At 41.9% G+C, this 18,437-nt stretch overlaps 2 protein-coding genes across 2 annotated transcripts; one reads left to right on the top strand and one right to left on the bottom strand.

The window, feature by feature from the left end:
• Positions 1–5,882: 5,882 nt before the first annotated feature.
• On the top strand, positions 5,883–16,535 carry LOC308305976 (uncharacterized protein; the record flags this gene model as incomplete). Its single annotated transcript, XM_080750875.1, has 12 exons — positions 5,883–6,029; positions 6,458–6,565; positions 7,379–7,472; positions 7,604–7,653; positions 7,812–7,893; positions 8,248–8,333; positions 8,974–9,168; positions 11,539–11,634; positions 12,582–12,725; positions 13,417–13,521; positions 14,203–14,288; positions 16,022–16,535. The coding sequence occupies 12 exons, from the start codon at positions 5,883–5,885 to the stop codon at positions 16,533–16,535; spliced, it is 1,707 nt and encodes a 568-aa protein (XP_080607001.1).
• LOC308305365 (ketosamine-3-kinase-like) lies at positions 9,474–10,406 on the bottom strand (the record flags this gene model as incomplete). Its single annotated transcript, XM_080750149.1, has 1 exon — positions 9,474–10,406. One exon carries the CDS (start codon positions 10,404–10,406, stop codon positions 9,474–9,476), a length of 933 nt encoding a protein of 310 aa, XP_080606275.1.
• Positions 16,536–18,437: the final 1,902 nt, after the last annotated feature.

Here is an 18,437-nt window from a genome sequence, read left to right as displayed (position 1 = left end):
CCAATCACGGTGTGTGTGTGTGTGTGTGTGTGTGTGTGTGTGTGTGTGTGTGTGTGTGTGTGTGTGTGTGTGTATGTGTGTGTGTGTACTCAAATGTTTTACTTGAGTAAAACTGTAAAAGTATCACACTACTGCATTGTGGAAACTAACTAATGAAAATAATAATACTCAAGTAAAGTCAAAGTACCTGAATACAAAGTACTTGAGTAAATGTACTTAATTACTTTCTTTTTTGAGTAAATGTACTTCCGTGCCCTTTTTTTTTTTTTTTTTTTTTAATCAAGAAAACCAAAGTGGATACTTATGTGAATGGGCGTGGCTTCATTGTGTACATAGGCCACGCCCCTACAGTCCTTGTCAGAAAGGCCAGAAAAATATGTATTGGATTTGACACACTTTGAAACACATTTTTTTTTTACTTTTAGATTTTTTTCATCATTAAAATCTTGTCTGTTGGTTAATAATACATCACTCTGTTGTGTGACAAACTGAGAATACACTTGTTATCATCTTTATTTGACTGAACTCCCCCTTTACTTAAGTAAGGCGGATTACAAGTGTTTTGCCATTGCATTGCATGGCAGGCACACTTAACTTGAATTGACAGAGTCAATTTTTACAAGTGTGCCTGCAGCTCGCTAAATGTGCAACCTTGTGTAGCGGTTTGGACGGTGAGACAATCCGCCAAGTTGTCTGTGTTTCGTTTTGAGAGGGTTGGTTCCCCTGAAAAACGCGTTCTGGCACGAAACGGTTACGTTTGTGTGTTTTGGAGAAAAGTCAAAATGGCGGAAAATCTATCCTGACGCAAATGGGCGGAGCCTATATGGATCGGAAGGCGGATCGGAACGAAAGGTAATAGCACACCATTCCCGGCCGAGCCGCACGTTTTGATGTATATATTGCGGGGGTGGCGTAAATGGTGCGGCACTAGTTACGTGCCAAACTTTTTGTCTGTCCGTCTGTCCGTCCGTCCGTCCGTCCGTCTGACATAAGTATGAGCGAGTACAATAAGTGTTTTGCCATTGCATGGCAGGCACACTTAATAAATAAAGTTTCCCTAGAACTATAGTGTGTTGCCCTGTTAGGGCAACCACACTAATGATAGTGTGTTGCCCTGTTAGGGCAACCACACTAATAAATATAAACTGGGGTATAACAAGGTGGACTCGCCTTCAGTGAGCCCACAATAAAAGGTGGACTCGCCTTCAGCGAGCCCACAATGACAATATCTAAAGTGTGCGAGCCCACAATTATAGTGTGCCTATAACTGATAGATCGATGATATTATCTTATTAAGTGTGCCTGCCATGCAATGCAATGGCAAAACACTTATTGTAATCCGCCATACTTAATTAGTTCATAATAATGATCCCACAAAATTTCGGCACGTAATAACTGCCGCACGATTTACGCCACCGCCGCAATATATACATCAAAACGTGCGGCTCGGCCAGGGATGGGGTGCTATTACTTTTCTTTCCGATCCGCGTTACCATTGCGACGTAATTCGCAAAAAACGACGCCAAAAAACCCCATTGACTTAGAATGGGGGAAATTTCGGCACGTAATAACTGCCGCACGATTTACGCCACCCCCGCAATATATACATCAAAATGTGCGACTCGGCCGGGAATGGTGTGCTATTACTTTTCTTTCCGATCCGCGCTACCATGGCAACGTAATTCGTAAAAAACCCCCATTGACTTTGAATGGGAAACCCCAGAAACTTTGGCACCACATAACTCTGCCATACTTTTGCCTAACAAATTCACTTAAACTTTATAATGCATACACAACTTTGGTCTTTTTCCCGCCAATAGGGATGAGCTGTATTTGATTAAGCCCCGCCCCTCTGTAACAGGAAGTGCCCTTCGCCAAACAGGAAGTGCCTCTACATCTCATGAACTGTTTGTCGTACGCGTGGTTGGCGTCAAATGACTTGATTAAAAGTCCTTAACCTTAATTGGGGCCTATTTCGCCAAACAGGAAGTGCCCCTCACCAAACAGGAAGTGACCCTTCATCTCGTGAACCGTTTGTCGTACAGACGTGTGTTTGGCGTCAAATGACTTGATTAAGAGTCCTTAACCTTAATTGGGGCCTATTAACAGGAAGTGCCCCTCACGATGTTAATGTTAATGCAAAATGCTAATGCTAACACCAACTGCTATACAAGGTTGTACACACTTAGCGAGCTGCAGGCACACTTAAAATTTCTTAGAAATTTTCTTTTCTAGTTGTATTTTTTATTCATTTTATTTTAATGCAGGGTAATTCAAATGAATCTATATGTTATGTGTTGAATTGGAAAAAGTCATCAGTTTACAATTGGAGTCATTGGACTAACAGCCATTTCACAGAACTTGAAAAAAAGGCACATGGATTAACTAATCTTGGTTTCTAGCCTGCTCCAGAGCAGGCTAGCTTGTCAGGTTCATCTCCATGGTAACTAATGTGGGATAACCTTCGTGAAACCGACCACTGGCTTAAAGTAATCAGGTTTACTGGCGAGGTTAATCTGCCAAGATAATTCAGTTTTCGTGAAACCGATTGAGCCCTGACCACGGCTAACTTTAATCTGGCTAGCTGGTTAATCCAGGTTTAAACCTTAATCCTTCCTTTGTGAAAAAGGCCCCAGGTAAGTTAAGTAATTAGAAATAATGCTGGTTTGCAGTGATGCATCGCTGTCAATTAAACTGTGTGCTGTCATTAATGTAGGCCTAGTTGTCTTAATGGGTGATATTTATAATGCTGTTTTGAAGAGAAAAAAAAAACGGTGTGGTGATGTTTGTCGTGAGAAGACTAATGTCAGAGTTGTTGTGTTGGAGTGCCTCAAAGCTAGGTTGTTGTTGTTGTTGAGGGGCACTTGTTGAAAATCTCACATCGGGGCACACCGGGGGCTACTTTCGCCACTGCCTATGTGACTGTTTGCCTCTGAGGGTGCATCTGCCCTTCCCTTGCTGTGCTCATGAGTGTCATAGCTGCCACATGTGAGGACCAGCTGAGCCTGGTTTGGTGAGGAGCTGCTGAGAGTATAAAGACTGTTTCTGTTCAGTGCTGCGTCATAGGGTGTGTCAGGTTCTCTGTTGCCAGTATCATGTGATGAGTTCAGTTATTGTGCATGTCATCATTGTTTATATGTCATTCTTGGTAAACTTAAGCTTGTGATCCTCAACTCCCCTGTTTGTCTGAGTTTGTGCACTTGGGTCCAACAGCCAAGCTCCCAGAACCACGGTAGACTGTTGAAGCAGCCTTAGCCTGCTAGTCAAACCTGGGAGTGCAGTTAAACGCTACTGCGCGTGTTACTGCGCGTGCTACTGCGTCTGCTACTACTTGTGCATATGCTAATGCTAGTACCGCGTACCCTAGTGTACCTGCTCGGTGCCTTCGCGGTGCTCAAGACTTTGCAAAATTGGCCTATATTTAGACGTGCTGTGAATGGCCAGTAAGTAGTCACTTTTTCGTCAGCGTGGTCACTGGCACTCCTGGACATCCGGCCTCCAGTTGTTGCACATCGCTCCAATGAACTGCAGCGGTGAATGAGGCATCTAGCTTTTTATATCTGTGCTTCAAACGCCACTGAGCAACTTGTATTGAAATGGATAGCTGGGTGGCGGGGCAGTCCGCTCTCTATTATATATTATTACCACTATGCCAACAACACTTTCTGTTCCTGACAACGACATGTACAGTACACACCTACAGTATACAACTATCCTGCACTGTGCATAAAAAACACAAGACTGCACTCTGACAAGGAGCAAACTTGCGCCTTTTCTTAAGTGTCTTTCTTTAAACCCTCTAACATAGGTGGTTTCACAAAATGTTTAAAAAATTATATTATAGTAAAAAAAAAGAAATAACATTTAGAGACGTAATCAAATATCCAATTTAAAAAATATATATATATAGCCAGATTTAAGATGACATCACTAACTAGAAAATATTGTTCCTTCGAAACAATTGTGGCTATAAAAGTACAAAATGTCAAGATCGCAGGCAGTGCTCTCTTTGACATTACTGACGCAATCGGACACTGCATGCATGATTTGAGGCATTTTGTTCCAAAAATGGGTTATGCAAAAGTTGACCCCCTGGTGGCGCTATAACAGGCCAATGTGAGAAGGGTGGCATCTGTTCCTTGACCTAGTGGGAATGTGCTTGCAAGATTTCACGCACATCGCAGGCTGTGTTCATGATTTGAGGTGTTTTGGCCACTTTATCGCTGCTTGCAGCTATATTTATTATTATTATTATTATTATTATTATTGTGTGCACTTCATAGGCATGTTAGATAAAGGTCCTTAGATTGTGTGTAGAATGTTTCATGCAAATTGCAAAAAAAAAATCCTATAATAAAAACAGGTTTAAGCATTTCACAAACTGTTCAAAATGATATAGCGCCCCCCTTTGGCCAATTGGGGTAAGATTGGTTTTAGTGATATTTGGAATAACACTCTACATCTTTGCCAAATGCCATGAATGTGTTACTTTGCATGTATGATTTAGAGGCAGAAGAATAATTTGCATAAAACTGCAATATTCATTGAATTTATTAAAAAAAGCATGTTTCAATTTAAAAGAAATCCGATCCGACAGATCTTTAGATATTGGTCCAAAGTGCACGTAAAAAAAGTTTTGTGCACGTGACGCGAAAATTCCAGAATAAAAGTGGTTTTAAGTGTTTTACAAACTGCTCAAAATGGCGGAAAATCTAAGGGCGGAGCTTACTTAACAAAGACACGGATGTCTTCCGCTCGAGTCAAAGCACGCGTGTAAGCAAGTTGCATGACTTCAAACGAAACGAGTCATGACTCATGCCCGTTTGAAGTTTGAATTTTGTATAAAGTATAAGTTCTTGCAAACTCTGTTTTCCTGGTGGTGTTGTGATCAGAATTAATTTACTTAACCACTGCATCTAACACTATATATATCCCTGAGGGGAAGAGTATTGAATAGATCTCATCTGATAAATACCAAGGAGCCTTGCTTGTTGCATGCTATATGCCTCTGCTACCACTCTCCAGGCAATCTATAGACACTATATCATGTAGCCTTACATTTTATTTGAAATCCCATACCCACTACACATGTCACCTGTATGATGGGTCTGACTATATTATTTCATCGTACATGGCTTCAATGGCACATTTTTATTTAGAAAGCCATCAATGATCAACCTGCTGGCTACTAGCATCCCGATTCTGGGGCTAATGTTAGGCAAAAATAGCAGATCTACAAATGGTAATGGTGCATTTATATAGCACCCTTATCCAAAGTGCTTGACAATGAGCTTTACATTCACCCATTCATACACACATTCACTCACCAATGGCAGGGGAAACCATGCAAGGCACCAACCTGCTCTTAAGTTCAGTGCAGTTATGGATCATGGATGTCTTGCTCAAGGACACTGCGACCGAAGTGGCCGTTGTACCTCCTGAGCAACTGCCGTCCCCAGCTTACAATGCTATGAGATGTGCTGTGAGTTTGTTGATCAACTATTTTAGGCGAAGATCAGGGGTGAGATGCCATGGGCTCGCGTGGGCTCGGCGAGCCCACACTTATTTTGCTGCACGCACGCGCGCCTCATATGCACACACTAATTAACAATAAAACCAGCGTGCGCGCATGTCAAAAAGTCAAAAATCTTAATCGAGGATGACTTTTGATTTGTATGCTCTATGGTCCTGGAATCAGCTCCAGAAAGACATTAAACTGGAGCACTTTGGTTGATTTAAAAAGTTTACTTACAGATGTTAAAAACCGAGGTCTGCAGCTGTTTTATTGAGTTTGGATCAATGTGTAAATTGTGTTTTTGCTCAGTTGTATGTTGTGTCATTCTTGTTGACTAGCAGAGGTGGAGAACAGTAACAGCAAGGACATGTCCACGGCGGACGTATACCTGCAGGCGTGTGAGCTGGTGGGCGTGGTTCCTGTCTCTTATTTTCTACGGAACCTAGGCGACTGTACCATGAACCTCAACCACCTGGGACCGCTGGGCGCCAAGGCACTGGCTATCGCTTTGGTGGTGAGTCTGGAATGAGCTGCCTGGCTGGTTAACACATTTAGACCGGCGATCAGATTCTACAAAATGTCTTCCAAATCCTAACTGTTTTCTGAGCAACATACTGTATGTGGTTCTCAAACGTTTTCATGTAAAGGACCTCTAAAATGATATATATTTGGCCGTGGACCCCCACTCATCTCAACATATTTTTGAGTAAAACATGTTCGCTTTAAGATTTGCACAAATGTTTAACATTTTTCAAAAGTAGCAGATCTACAAGCTCATAGCTCACTAGCTCATGAAGTGACACACTATGCGCTTGTATATCTGCTATTTTTGAATAGCAAAGTATAATAATGATTATAGTGGTCAAATGAATGGGTTAACGGCTTAAAGATACAAACTATTTAAGTGAATAAGTTGTTGTTGTTGTTGTTGTTGTTATCTAGACTGAGATGCACATCAACAAGTTGGAACTGGTAGGCAACCACCTCCTAGCTGAGGGAGCCAAATATCTTATGGAGATGGTGAGGGCCAACCTCACCATTCAGAGTCTGGTAGGTGTTAACAGCAGTTCCTCTGACATTCCACTAGAGGGCATAAGTGTTTTGCAGGTCATCATTGGACATTTGTCATGATGGACAGCATGCCTTGGTGGAAGTAGTTTTTACTTTAGTAAATGTAGCAATATCACAATGTAAAAATGCTCTGTTAGGGTGCCCTCAGACCAAAATACCTATGAGAGTGGAATCTGCGTTCCGCCAATGCATTTCAATGAGAGTGAAGCGGTTTCATGCCAGCAGAGGATTTCTGCAAAAAACGCTCCCTTATCATTGAAATGCATTGGCGGAACACAAATTCCACTCTCATAGGTATTTTGGTGTGAGGGCACCCTTAGGTCCTGTATTCAAAGTTTTACTTGAGTAAAGGTACAAACGTATTGGCATCGAAATGTACTTAAAGTATCAAAAGTAAAAGTAGTCATTATGCAGAACGTCCCATTTTACCGGGGTTGTTTTCAGAATTGGTCAAAATCTTTCGAAAATAGCCCATCTACAAACTCACAATTTAAAGTGCTGTGATGTACATTGGCTATTTTTGAATAAACAACGAATAAAATAGGGCTTAATTATTTTATTTCTTTTTTGATTCTTGTAGCCTATGTTTTTTCCTTTTGTAACTTGTAGTGGAGTAAAAAGTAGATGTAAATATATTCCTCTGAAGGGTAGTGGAGTAGAAGTGTAATGAATTAAACAAAGGGACACACACATAGTAAAAGTACCTCAAAATAGTACTTAAGTGTGTACAATACTTGAGTAAAGGTAGACTACTTAGTTACTTTACTCTCCACCACTGATGTTTCCTTACAGGATTTGTCCAACAACCATCTGCAGACTGGAGGCGCTGAGTGTATTGGAAGGATGTTGCTGGAAAACATTTCCATCAAATCTATCAAACTTTCAGGTAGAGCATTCATTATCTTGCTACATTTTACACTGACATACTGTATGTTGCACATTTACACCTATATCAATGTCTTGTTCTGTTTTTTAGCAATGTCTTGTTCTGTTTTTTTTTGTTTTATTTTTGAATAGGAAATGGATTTACTGAGGACGACGCAAAATTCTTTGCAGACGCCTTATCAGTAAGCAGTTAGCTTATACTATAGATGTATTTTATCGAGTCTGACTTTAACTTTCGTATCTATGATGTAAAAACCGACAAAATGTATCTATGATGGTCTTGATCCAAGGCTAAGATAATGGCTGGCAGGGTTCTTTTATAACGTTTCCGCCTTTTCAGAGCAATTACAGAGTGAAAGAACTGGACTTGAGTCATAACCAATTCAGCGCTGGTGGAGGGGAGCATTTAGGACAGATGCTGGGTAAGGTGAACTTCACTGGTCGCATGAAAAGCTAAAACATAGCCTGCTCAACGCGTACAGTGCGAGTCACCAGGATGCTCGTATTCCAAACACTTTGATGAAAGCCCAAAAAGATGTGTTTAAATAGTTTTAATGAGCGGTTGTAGTACAAATGTTTGAGCCTGTGGCCATTGTCTTGTACTCTGTGTGCACATGCTGTGTGAACTTTAGCTTCACTGACCATAAAGTCTTTTCTAATTATCGGATCTGAGCAGCCTTACGGTATTCCAAGATAGTAGGAGTCACCGTAATGGAAAAATAAATAAATAAATTTCATTTGTATCTTTCTGCTTTATTTGCCTTCCATTCCAACAGCAAACAACGAAGGCCTGGAGGTGCTGGATCTAAGTTGGAATCATCTTAGAATGAAAGGAGCCGTGGCTTTTTGTGCTGGTCTCAAGGTATGGATATATAAGCAGCAGCAGTCCTCTTTTGGACCTAATGTACAACAAACTGGAGCACATGATGAAGCACTGTGTTCTTCACCCATGCAATGAATAACAAAAATGTGCAAAATGTAAGTGGTTGATCCATTAACCTGAGGCCGATTCTACAAATTTCTTCTGAATCGAGTTTTCTAAAACTGTTTTCTGAAAAACCTATGTTGCTATATCAGTGCTCCTGAAACGTTTTCATGTCAAGAACTATCTAACGACTGAAATGAAGTGAATGAAGCAAATAAAGTAAATGACAGTGTGCAGGTCCTTTTCTTTGAAGTCATTATCAGAGTTCCCCCAAATTCATATACATTTTGGGGGTCAAGAACCGCCAAATGTATGACTGACAACCCTCATCTGAAAGTATTGTTTCACATTCGTATGAAACACACAAACATTTGTTAAAATGTATTGACAAAATAAATATATTAAATGATTTGAAAAACATAGCAGATCTACAAGCTCATAGTGCGGCATAAAGTGGGAGCTTGTATAGCTGTTCTTTTTGAAAGATTGTGACACCCACACACAGCTAAAATCTAAAATGAATCTAAAATTCCCGGTTTTAATGGGTCTTAAACAAGTCCATCCTCTCCACCTGCAGGCGAACGTCACACTGAAACACCTGAACCTCTCTTGGAATGGCTTCGGGAACGAGGGGGCTCTGTCTCTGGGGGAGGCCCTGAAGTTCAACAACACTCTGGTGCACCTAGACCTCAACAACAACCGCATCACCAACGAGGGCGTGGGCATGCTGTGTCGAGGCCTGGAGTGTAACGACACACTCAGAGTCCTGCTGGTGAGTGGAAGACTTCCTCTGTTTTCTACGGTGTGGATCTGCAAGATGCTCTCCATCTATAACTGTGTGTGTGTGCGTGTGCGTGTGTGTGTATTCTTATATTGGTTGCTAAATTGTTATCATTTGATTAGATAAAAAAATACCCAGTGTGAAGTGAGCGGTGCTATTTATAAGTTAATTTCATTAAGCTTGGCCAATGTGACCCTGGGCGTACATATGGAACAAAGCCATACAGTAGATCCTTCCAGGAGCACCACTCAAAAAAGACTAAAGCAGTTGTATATCAGAATTGAATCGATAATCAATCATTTCACAAGGTCCTTCATAATCCTTATCGAGGAGCCTCTGTAGCTTCCACCGAAGTGGTTCCAGTGATTCAGGTAGTGGAAGAGCTGGTAAAGCTGATTTCTCTTTGCGAATCCCTTTGCCTTGGGAATCCTGTCGTGGTAGGCCGAGTAGAAGGAGCTGTCGAAACCACCGAACATCCCTGCGATGGCCAGCTCGTACTCTGAATGGCCATAGAACGAAGCGGGGTCAAAGACGACGGGGCCCTCGGAGCACTCTGCCACGTTGCCTCCCCACAGGTCTCCGTGAAGCAGGGCAGGAACCACCTCCACGTTGGCGAACATCGGAGGAATCTTGCGCTGCAGCAGAGTCCATAACTCCCGGGCTTCTCTGTCCCCATGAGACGCCTCCACTAGGTTCAACTGATACTGCAGTCTATGTGTGGAGTAAAACGACAGCCAGTCGTCCTGCCACTCGTTTTCCTGCGGTATCGATCCACAGCATGTAGGTACGTGGAAGCCAAACTCTTCAACGGCGGCCTCCTCAGACTGCTCGTCTCCTTTTCCTACCGTCCTTTGCTCTTTATTTTGTTTGAGCAGCTGTCTCTGGTTGTGAAGATGAAGATTTGCTACCTGCTCTCCAAGCACCTTTGAATACTTCTTGGTGAGGCCTTTCATGTCCACGTGTTCCATCACAAACACAGATCCTCCCGTGTCGAGCTCAATGACCTTCACAGGCTTAGGAACCTTAATGGTGTGTGTCTTTACGATGGCTTCCAAGCTGGCCATCTCTCCATCAAACATCAGTTTGGCCTGACTCTTGTGGTTAATCTTCACAAACACTGTCCCGTTGTCAGTCTTATAACTGTGTCCCTCGCTGATACATCCACTTCCAGAATACCCTGTGGAAGTCAGCATGGACGTCCCCAACTCCTTCTTGATCTTAGCTTCCATGGTTCATACCATATATGTGACTAAGGCACAACGTCTTAGGGAACACGTGCCCCTTACTGTAGGTCATACATAACCTGTTGTAGCGGTTGTCATGGTATTTAGAGGCCAGTCTATGGTGTCATTTATATGTCATATCTGGGAAATTGCGAGTGTGGTTGTCTATTTAAAATGTCATGTTAAGCTCGACCAATCCTCAAGCTTGCACCACTCCTCCATTAGCCTCGGAAACCCAGACTTTTATTTAGAGTTAGCCTCGGAAACCCAGACCCCCATTGACCTCAATGGACTTTTTGCATTTTTCCCATTTATAGTCTGGATTGTTTATCTAGAAATAAATAAACTAGAAAAGATGCAATTGGAAATTGCAAGTGTGGTTGCCTTAACGTCATGTGAAGCTCGACCGATCCTCAGGATTGCACCACTCCCCCATAGAACTCAATTACACTGACTACACCTGTCAGAATCAGTGACATCACTGATGACATCACTGGACTCCCCACTCTCCCATTGAACTCAACTACGCTCAGAATCAATGACATCACTGATGACATCAGATTGTGTATCCGGAATACTATGAGCAATGAATGGGCTAGAACAATAGTCTGGTTGCCCTACTGGCAACCACACTAACTAGAGAGGTGGTTGCACTGACGCGAGTAATCCACTGGAAAAATAAATTTGACCCGATTCTATAAGTGTCTTTTGAATCCTTTTAAGGTTTTTTGAAAAAACGTATGTTTTTATGTCAGCATCTGGCTAACCATCGTCCAAGGTCCTTTTCACTTGAACTGGAGCTCAGTTAGTCTGTTCTTGAGAGACTACTATGTCAGTGGTTCTCAGACCTTTTCATGTGAAAGACCCCTGTAAAGAAAATTCATATCTCAAAATATTATAGTTCCAAGGACCACCCAGAAGCAAAATCTGAGTTACAAACGTTCGCTCTAAAAATACATATATTCAAAGATTTGCACACACTTTCACGACTTTTTCAAAAATAGCAGATCTACAAGCTTGCAGCGCAGCGCTGTGAGCTTGTATATCTGCTATTTTTCTACAGTTAAAGCAGTCAATAATTCAAGGCCTAAATGGGGTTTTAATAAAGCTTATGTTGTTTGTCCTGTGTTTGTTTTAGCTGGAATACAACTCTATAACAGTAGAGGGAGCACTGGCCCTGGTTAATGTGGTGAAGAACACGCCCAAATCTGCCCTGGAGGAGATCAACATAAGTGTAAGTTGATTACCATGCCTCTTGCATCATGTGACCTGGTCAGCTCAGACTGTGAAGTGATGTTTTCACCAGATCATATCAGTGTGCAGTGTTACAGTGAAATGTGACCAAATAGATAGGAACATCAAAGGGGGGGAAACAATTATAATAAGGGTCATCTATACTCTAAGAAAGATAACTTTAAAGATTACTTTAACATCCACACACTGAAGAAGAACATGTTGAATGTGAGTGAAATTCACCAGTGCTACTGTCATCGTTATTTGTGGTGTGTGGACCGTTTCTAAAACTACACATTCATAATTATTTATCATTGCTGTTCTTGGTGTAGACAGCCCTGCACCGCTTGATTTCCTAATACCTTATAAAACTCTAGAGAGGGTTTTCAAAAGGTTATCTTTTCTATTACTGTGAGGTGCAGTGTGTTCACTGTGTGTGATGCTCTTCTCCAACCAAGGGGTCTTCAGCCTTTTCAGGCCAAGGACCCCTTAGCAGAGAGAGAGAGATGAAGCAGGGACCCCCACAACCCATAGATACCATATAGTTTCATCGTTTGACGGCACAATCATCAGTGTATTTTGGATTCATGTCAATTGTGTTTTCAGATATTTAACCACTTGAACCGTCTTAATAACTATACTAAGTCTGCTCTTTTTCTCTTCTACACCAAACCACTTTGCCGAAAATAGCCGATCTACAAGCTTGTTGTGAGCTTGTAGATCTGCTTTTTTTGGCTAAAGTTCTCAGAATACAGATGCTAGGGTTTAAGTGGTTAATATAAATAAGGAGAAAAAAAAGCTTCTATCACACAAAGATTTGGAGGACCCCCTGGACCCCCAGGGGTCCCGGACCCCCTGTTGAAGGCCCCTGCTCAAACCTATGTGTTTCTCTGTGCCGAATGTGCTGGTGAATGAGAACCTCTCTAACCTACGTGTTTCTCTGTGCAGAATGTTCTGGTGAATGAGAACTTTGTGCAGCTTTTGGAGCTCACGTGTCAGGAGCACCCCAGCCTGGAGGTGCAGTACGGCGGGGTTGGAGGTTTCATCGCTAAAAAAGCACCCAAGCGTCCCGACCCGATGAAAGTCATCCAGGTCTGCTGCTTCGCACCATGGACGTGTGTTGCCTTTGCATAAAGTTAAAGGGATATTCCACTTTCAACAGGGAAACACCTTATGGGCTTTTCTCCACATACACACCCATTGTAACTTCATACTCCATTAACCATGATAGATTCATTAAAAACACCCATTATTTTCTGGTGACTCATAATACCCTCCTAATACGTGAGCAGGCCGTGTTTTTTCTATAACCTTTTTCATTTATTTTTAATAATTATTTGTGAAAATGGAAAAAATGAAATACAAAAAATAATTATAAAAAATAAATGAAAAAAAGTTATCGAAAAAACACGGCCTGCTCACGTATTAGGAGGGTAGTATGAGTCACCAGAAAAAATAATGGGTGTTTTTAATGAATCTATCATGGTTAAAATGAAGTTTGAAGTTACAATGGGTGTGTGTGGGGAGAGGCCCTGGGCCTGGAGGGCCTGGTAACATTTACATCAAATATCTAAATATTGAATGAAGCAAATTAAAATGTTCAGGGTGTTCATAAAAGCCTGATTAGACGATTTGAACGTGAAATATCCCTTTAAAGTTATAAAAACGATGTCCCAGTATTTTAGTATAAGAAATATTAACCACTTATGACAACTACAAGGGCAAAGTAAAATGCTCTCTCTCTCTCTCTCTCTCTCTCTCTCTCTCTCTCTCTCTTTTCAAGGATTATCTGGACAAACGCAAGCTCCGCCTGTGGGATTTCTTTCGAAATATCGACAAAGATGGTACCATGCAAGTCCCGGTCGCTGACTTCAGAAAGGCTGTGGAGGTTTCTAAATTCTGTTGATATATTATTGGACCGTCCAGACTCTTTGCACACCGGGGGGCTTATGACAACTATGATCAGGGGCGTCACACCAAATTCTGGGCCCTGGGTACAAGGATTCACTGCGGGCCCCCCATGAATGTTAACTATTGAAAAATAGCAGATATACAAGCTCACAGCGCGGCACCGAGTGCTGCGCTGCAAGCTTTTAGATCTGCTATTTTTGAAAAATCGTGAAAATGTGTGCAAGAAACCTATGTCAAGGACCCCCAAGATGATATGTATTTGGCCACGGACCCCGATCTCAAAATATTTAGTTCCAGGGACCCCCAGAAGCAAAATTTGAGTTAGAAATGTTCGCTTAAAAAATACATATATTCAAAGATTTTCACACATTTTCACAACTTTTCAAAAATAGCAGATCTACAAGCTCGCAGCGCGGCACTCGGTGCCGCGCTGTGAGCTTGTATATCTGCTATTTTTCAATAGATAAAGTTATTAGGGCCCCTCCACCTTGGGCCCCAGTAACTCAGTCCCACTTTCCTACCCCTTGTGACGCCCCTGACTATGATGCCATGAAAGCCTGTATGAATGATGGTCCATTAATAGCCATACAAGTCACTGTGTTATCAAGTGAAAGCTCATTGTTTTCCTACTCTCTCTTGTTATTTGTAACTACAACAGCAATCCTCAATTCCGTTGGATCGCTTCCAGATTGATCGCTTGATACTGAGGCTGGACCGTGATGAGACAGGAATAGTGGATTACAGGTGAGCTTGTCCCCATAGAGCAGTGGTTCTCAACCTGTGGGTCGGGACCCCCAGGGAGATCCCCAAATTATTTTGGGGGGGGTCCCCAGATTATTAACTTAATGTGCAACATTGTTTTCTCACTCAACAGTAAACGAACCAGCATAAAGTTTAATTGTATAACGTGACAATTTAAGGACTTTGTAATGCCTATAAAATGACAAATTAAACATTGGCCAAATTGTCAAATATTAGAGGCAGAAATTGTGAAAACAGCCGATCTACTTATTACTCTTAACGCCTCGTGTAAATTTTTTGGCAACGTACCTTCATCAGGATTAAGTGACTATGACTAAAGCAATTATGAAGCTTTTGTCACCTAAAGTAAACCTGTTTTCATTAAACCTTTCTGTAACGTTTTCTGTGACCCAAAAAGTCCATTGAGTTCAGTGGATGTTTTGTCCCTTTTCTGATTGGACAATATAATGTCCAATCAGATTGTTTCGCGTCAGTGCAACCACACTTGCAATTTCCCCAGAATTGCACCTTTCTAGTTAACGTTTATTTCAGAGCATCCATCATTCTGCAAGAGGAGCCATTTCTCTCCCCAAGACCGGTTGTTTGAGACAGACATTAAGAGTTGTCTTTGCTATGTTATGCAGGCCTAACCTGGTATCTGCCTGTCCTGTTATGAAGAACATCGCTGCCTTTGACGCTACCAGCTGTATGTGATAGGGCATTCACGAATAGTGATTTTTTAAGCGGTGAAAACCGTCATTTCAGTCCAGAATGAACAGGTTCTTTCAAAAACAAAATGTGTGTTTAATGTCCATATATGGTCATCTCAGTCCAGAATGAACAGGTTTTTTCAAAAACACAATGTATGTCACCTCATGTCCATATATGGTCACTCCAGTCCAGAATGAACAGGTTTTTTCTGTCCCGTACGTCCAGAATATCAGTCCAGAATGAATAGGCTTTTTCAAAAAGCAAAATGTGTGTCCCATGTCCATATATGGCCATTTCAGTTCAGAATGAACAGGTTTTATCTGTCCCGTACGTACGTCCGTCCGTACGTATGTGTGTAGTGTCCGTCCCGGTCTGATGATTGGATACTTTGAGGATTGGTCAAGCTTCACATGACAATTCGGCCCTCCAGATAAAATCATTAATTCATTCAGAATATAAAGAATGTATAGATCACAGAGTTCATAACTCTAGAACACATAGAATAAAAGTTCACCGCTTCACTTCGAACCGAGGTTTGATTTTTAGTATACGAATTATTCTACCTCAAAGCATTCGAATAGTCAAATATTTGACAGGACTGGCCAAACTGTCAAATATTAAGTAAGCAAGAGGCGAACATTGTGAAAATATTTTATTTTCACAATATTTATCTGCGGAACCGAGTCACATTAAATGTAATACCTATAATTCCAAGTGCTTGTCAGGGTGGGGGGTCCCCAGTTCCAATATGTTTATTTTGGAGGTCATTGCCTAAAAAGGGTTGAGAACCCCTGGTATAGAGCATTAACAAATTCATCCACCTGGGGCATTGACAACTCATTCTTATGACTTCCTATTTATCCAAGCTTTATAAACTATATATTTTTTAAAGAGAAAAAAAAAACTTCAGTGAACAACGTCTAATAGTGACTTTGATATTCGAATATTCTAATATTTGGTGAATGCCCTAGTATGTGATAGTAAAAACACCCTTGAACCTTGAGTGGTCTCGTGTTTCTGTGCAGGGGTCTGGCGGACACCAGGAAGCAGATGATAAGGCTCCACCGCCGGCAGCTGCGAAAGGCAGAGTCGCGCGAGAAGAAGGAGAAGCAGAAGAGCGACCGCATCCTCAAGACCTTCCAGACCGCCGTGGAGGCGGTCACTCCGCGCGGCTCCCTGGTCATGTCGCCGGGAGGAGGCGGCAAGGAGGACTCGGGCGGCCCGCAGCATTTCTCCGCCACCCCGCTCAGCTCGTGGCACCACATCGTCATGACCAACAGCAGCCGCTACTCCGTCACCAACCTCAGCGGTGAGCACGTCCACCTGCCCATGCTGGGAGGAGGACACCACCGACCACCCAGCTCCCGCTCCTACCTGCTGGACGACTCCGACGCCGATATGGACCACGGCAAGCTGAGTCGCACCGCCAACCACCTGACCAGGTCCAGACCGGCACTCAACAAGACCAAAGGCAAGAAGAAGAAAAAGAAAGGCAAGAAACGTGCCGATAAAAGCTCACAGAATCCTACGGAAACCTGAAGGCGAACGATTATGCAAAGTCAAACAACATTGCTTTACGATTCTCTTTCATTGCTTTTTTTATTCAGAACCATTGAAATACACTAATACTTAATAAATATTACAGACAGAGACAAGTCATGTTTAAGTGTGATTTAGTTTTTATTTTTCTAAATCGGTGTACTCATTCAATCACTGAAACAGTTTTTTTAGTTTTAGTTCATAACTCACATAACTGTCTTTTTTTTAAAACTCACATAACCTGAATTCACTTTAGGTCTGCTTGTCTTTGATCCTAAGCCTCAGATCTGCTGCTGCTTAGCTGCCTCCTCCACCCGAGCCTCCACCTTTTGATCATAGTCTGGCATATGCCCAAATACTTGTGATTTTATGTCTACTGATTCAAGCTAATATGCTTTTACTATTGTATCACTATGGGGGTTTTGCACTTCCATGATTTTGCATAGCAAACAAGCGTGAACAAAAGTCAGGGAACATCTTTGAACGCGGAGCCCTTCAACGCCAAGTTTAACTGTATTCCATTTGTTGTAATAAATGGTTAAATCTACTTTGATGTGAGTGTTCCTGACTAAATGGCATTGTTTATGATAATACCATTATATTACCACACTGACAAGCCATTTAAGATGTCCAAACTGAATCTGACCACGTCCGTTTAGTCACACAAGGCTAGCGAAAGATTCACTTGTGTTGACTCCCCCGGGCAATACAGTACATGTACTTTTCAGCTGAGGAGAAAGGATTGTGGGTAATGTATGCCACAGAGGAAGCGAAGGGTAAAATGGTCCTTGCAAAGATAAAGCAGGCATTGAGGTTGAATGGACAACTGCTGCGTCAAGACAAGTCACTGGTAGGAAACGCTTTCATTGTGTGGAGCCATGTATGTCAGTCTGAGGGTCGGGACCCCCAGGGGGTAAGAAACACCAGAAAGAGGCAAATATTCTTAGTTGACAACGCAACTCCAATATTTATCTGTGGAACTGAATGTACTAAATGTAATGCCTCAAAAACCTGAAAAGGTTGAGAACCACCGACAGCATGTCACAAGGCCAGGAGACATCAGAACAGAAGACATCTTCTGCTCCTATGACAAACACAGGAGAGAAGCACATCAACATTCCCATTTCAGGAGAACTTTTGTCAACCTGCACCTACAATCCTACAGATCAGAAGCTCTACATGCATTGAGTACAATAACGGCTACTATTTTTCTTACATCTTGAGGTTTAACTGACCGTCCCCATCTTTTTTATATTGATGCAATGGATTTGCTCTCTTATTCATGTGCTACACAAGCTATGCAATCAATGCATAGAAACTACAGTGTAAAGTGTCAATAACAGAGACAAAGAGTCAAGTAGGACATTAACTAAATGTTGGGGCGACAGAACAATAACTCAACTAGAAAGATTTGCTGACTATTCTACAGTAAGCTACTGTAACTGTCATGTGAAGTTCGACCAATTGATTACCTATTGATTCCCACTCCGATTGATTCCCTATTGATTCCCTATCCCTGCCATTTCCAATAGCAGCAGAAAAGTTACCCTAGAAGTCTATAAAGTTTCCCTAGGACTATAATGTGTTGCCTAACTAGAAAAGGTGCAATTGAAAATTCCAAGTGTGGTTGCCTATGTATTGCCTAGATAGCCAGAAAGTCATGTGAAGCTCGACCAGTCCTCAAGCTTGCACCACTCCCCCATTGGTTTCAGTGCAGGACTTTTTATAGTCTGGATTGTGTATCCAGGAAAATAATAATAATAACTAGAAATACTGTTCCTATGAAACATCTGCGAAGAGAAAAGCCTGGTCAAGACCATAGGCTGAAACGGTGCTACTTCCGCCAGGAGAATTTCACCGGATGTTATTGTTTTTTCATATTCCCCGCTGGCGAAAAAAAAA

The sequence above is a fragment of the Nannobrachium achirus genome (genome assembly GCF_963921795.1).
Source record: "Nannobrachium achirus genome assembly, chromosome: 20".
Classification (NCBI taxonomy): domain Eukaryota; kingdom Metazoa; phylum Chordata; class Actinopteri; order Myctophiformes; family Myctophidae; genus Nannobrachium; species Nannobrachium achirus.
The sequence above is the reverse complement of the archived record's forward strand: the minus strand, read 5'-3'. Positions and strand labels throughout refer to the sequence as shown.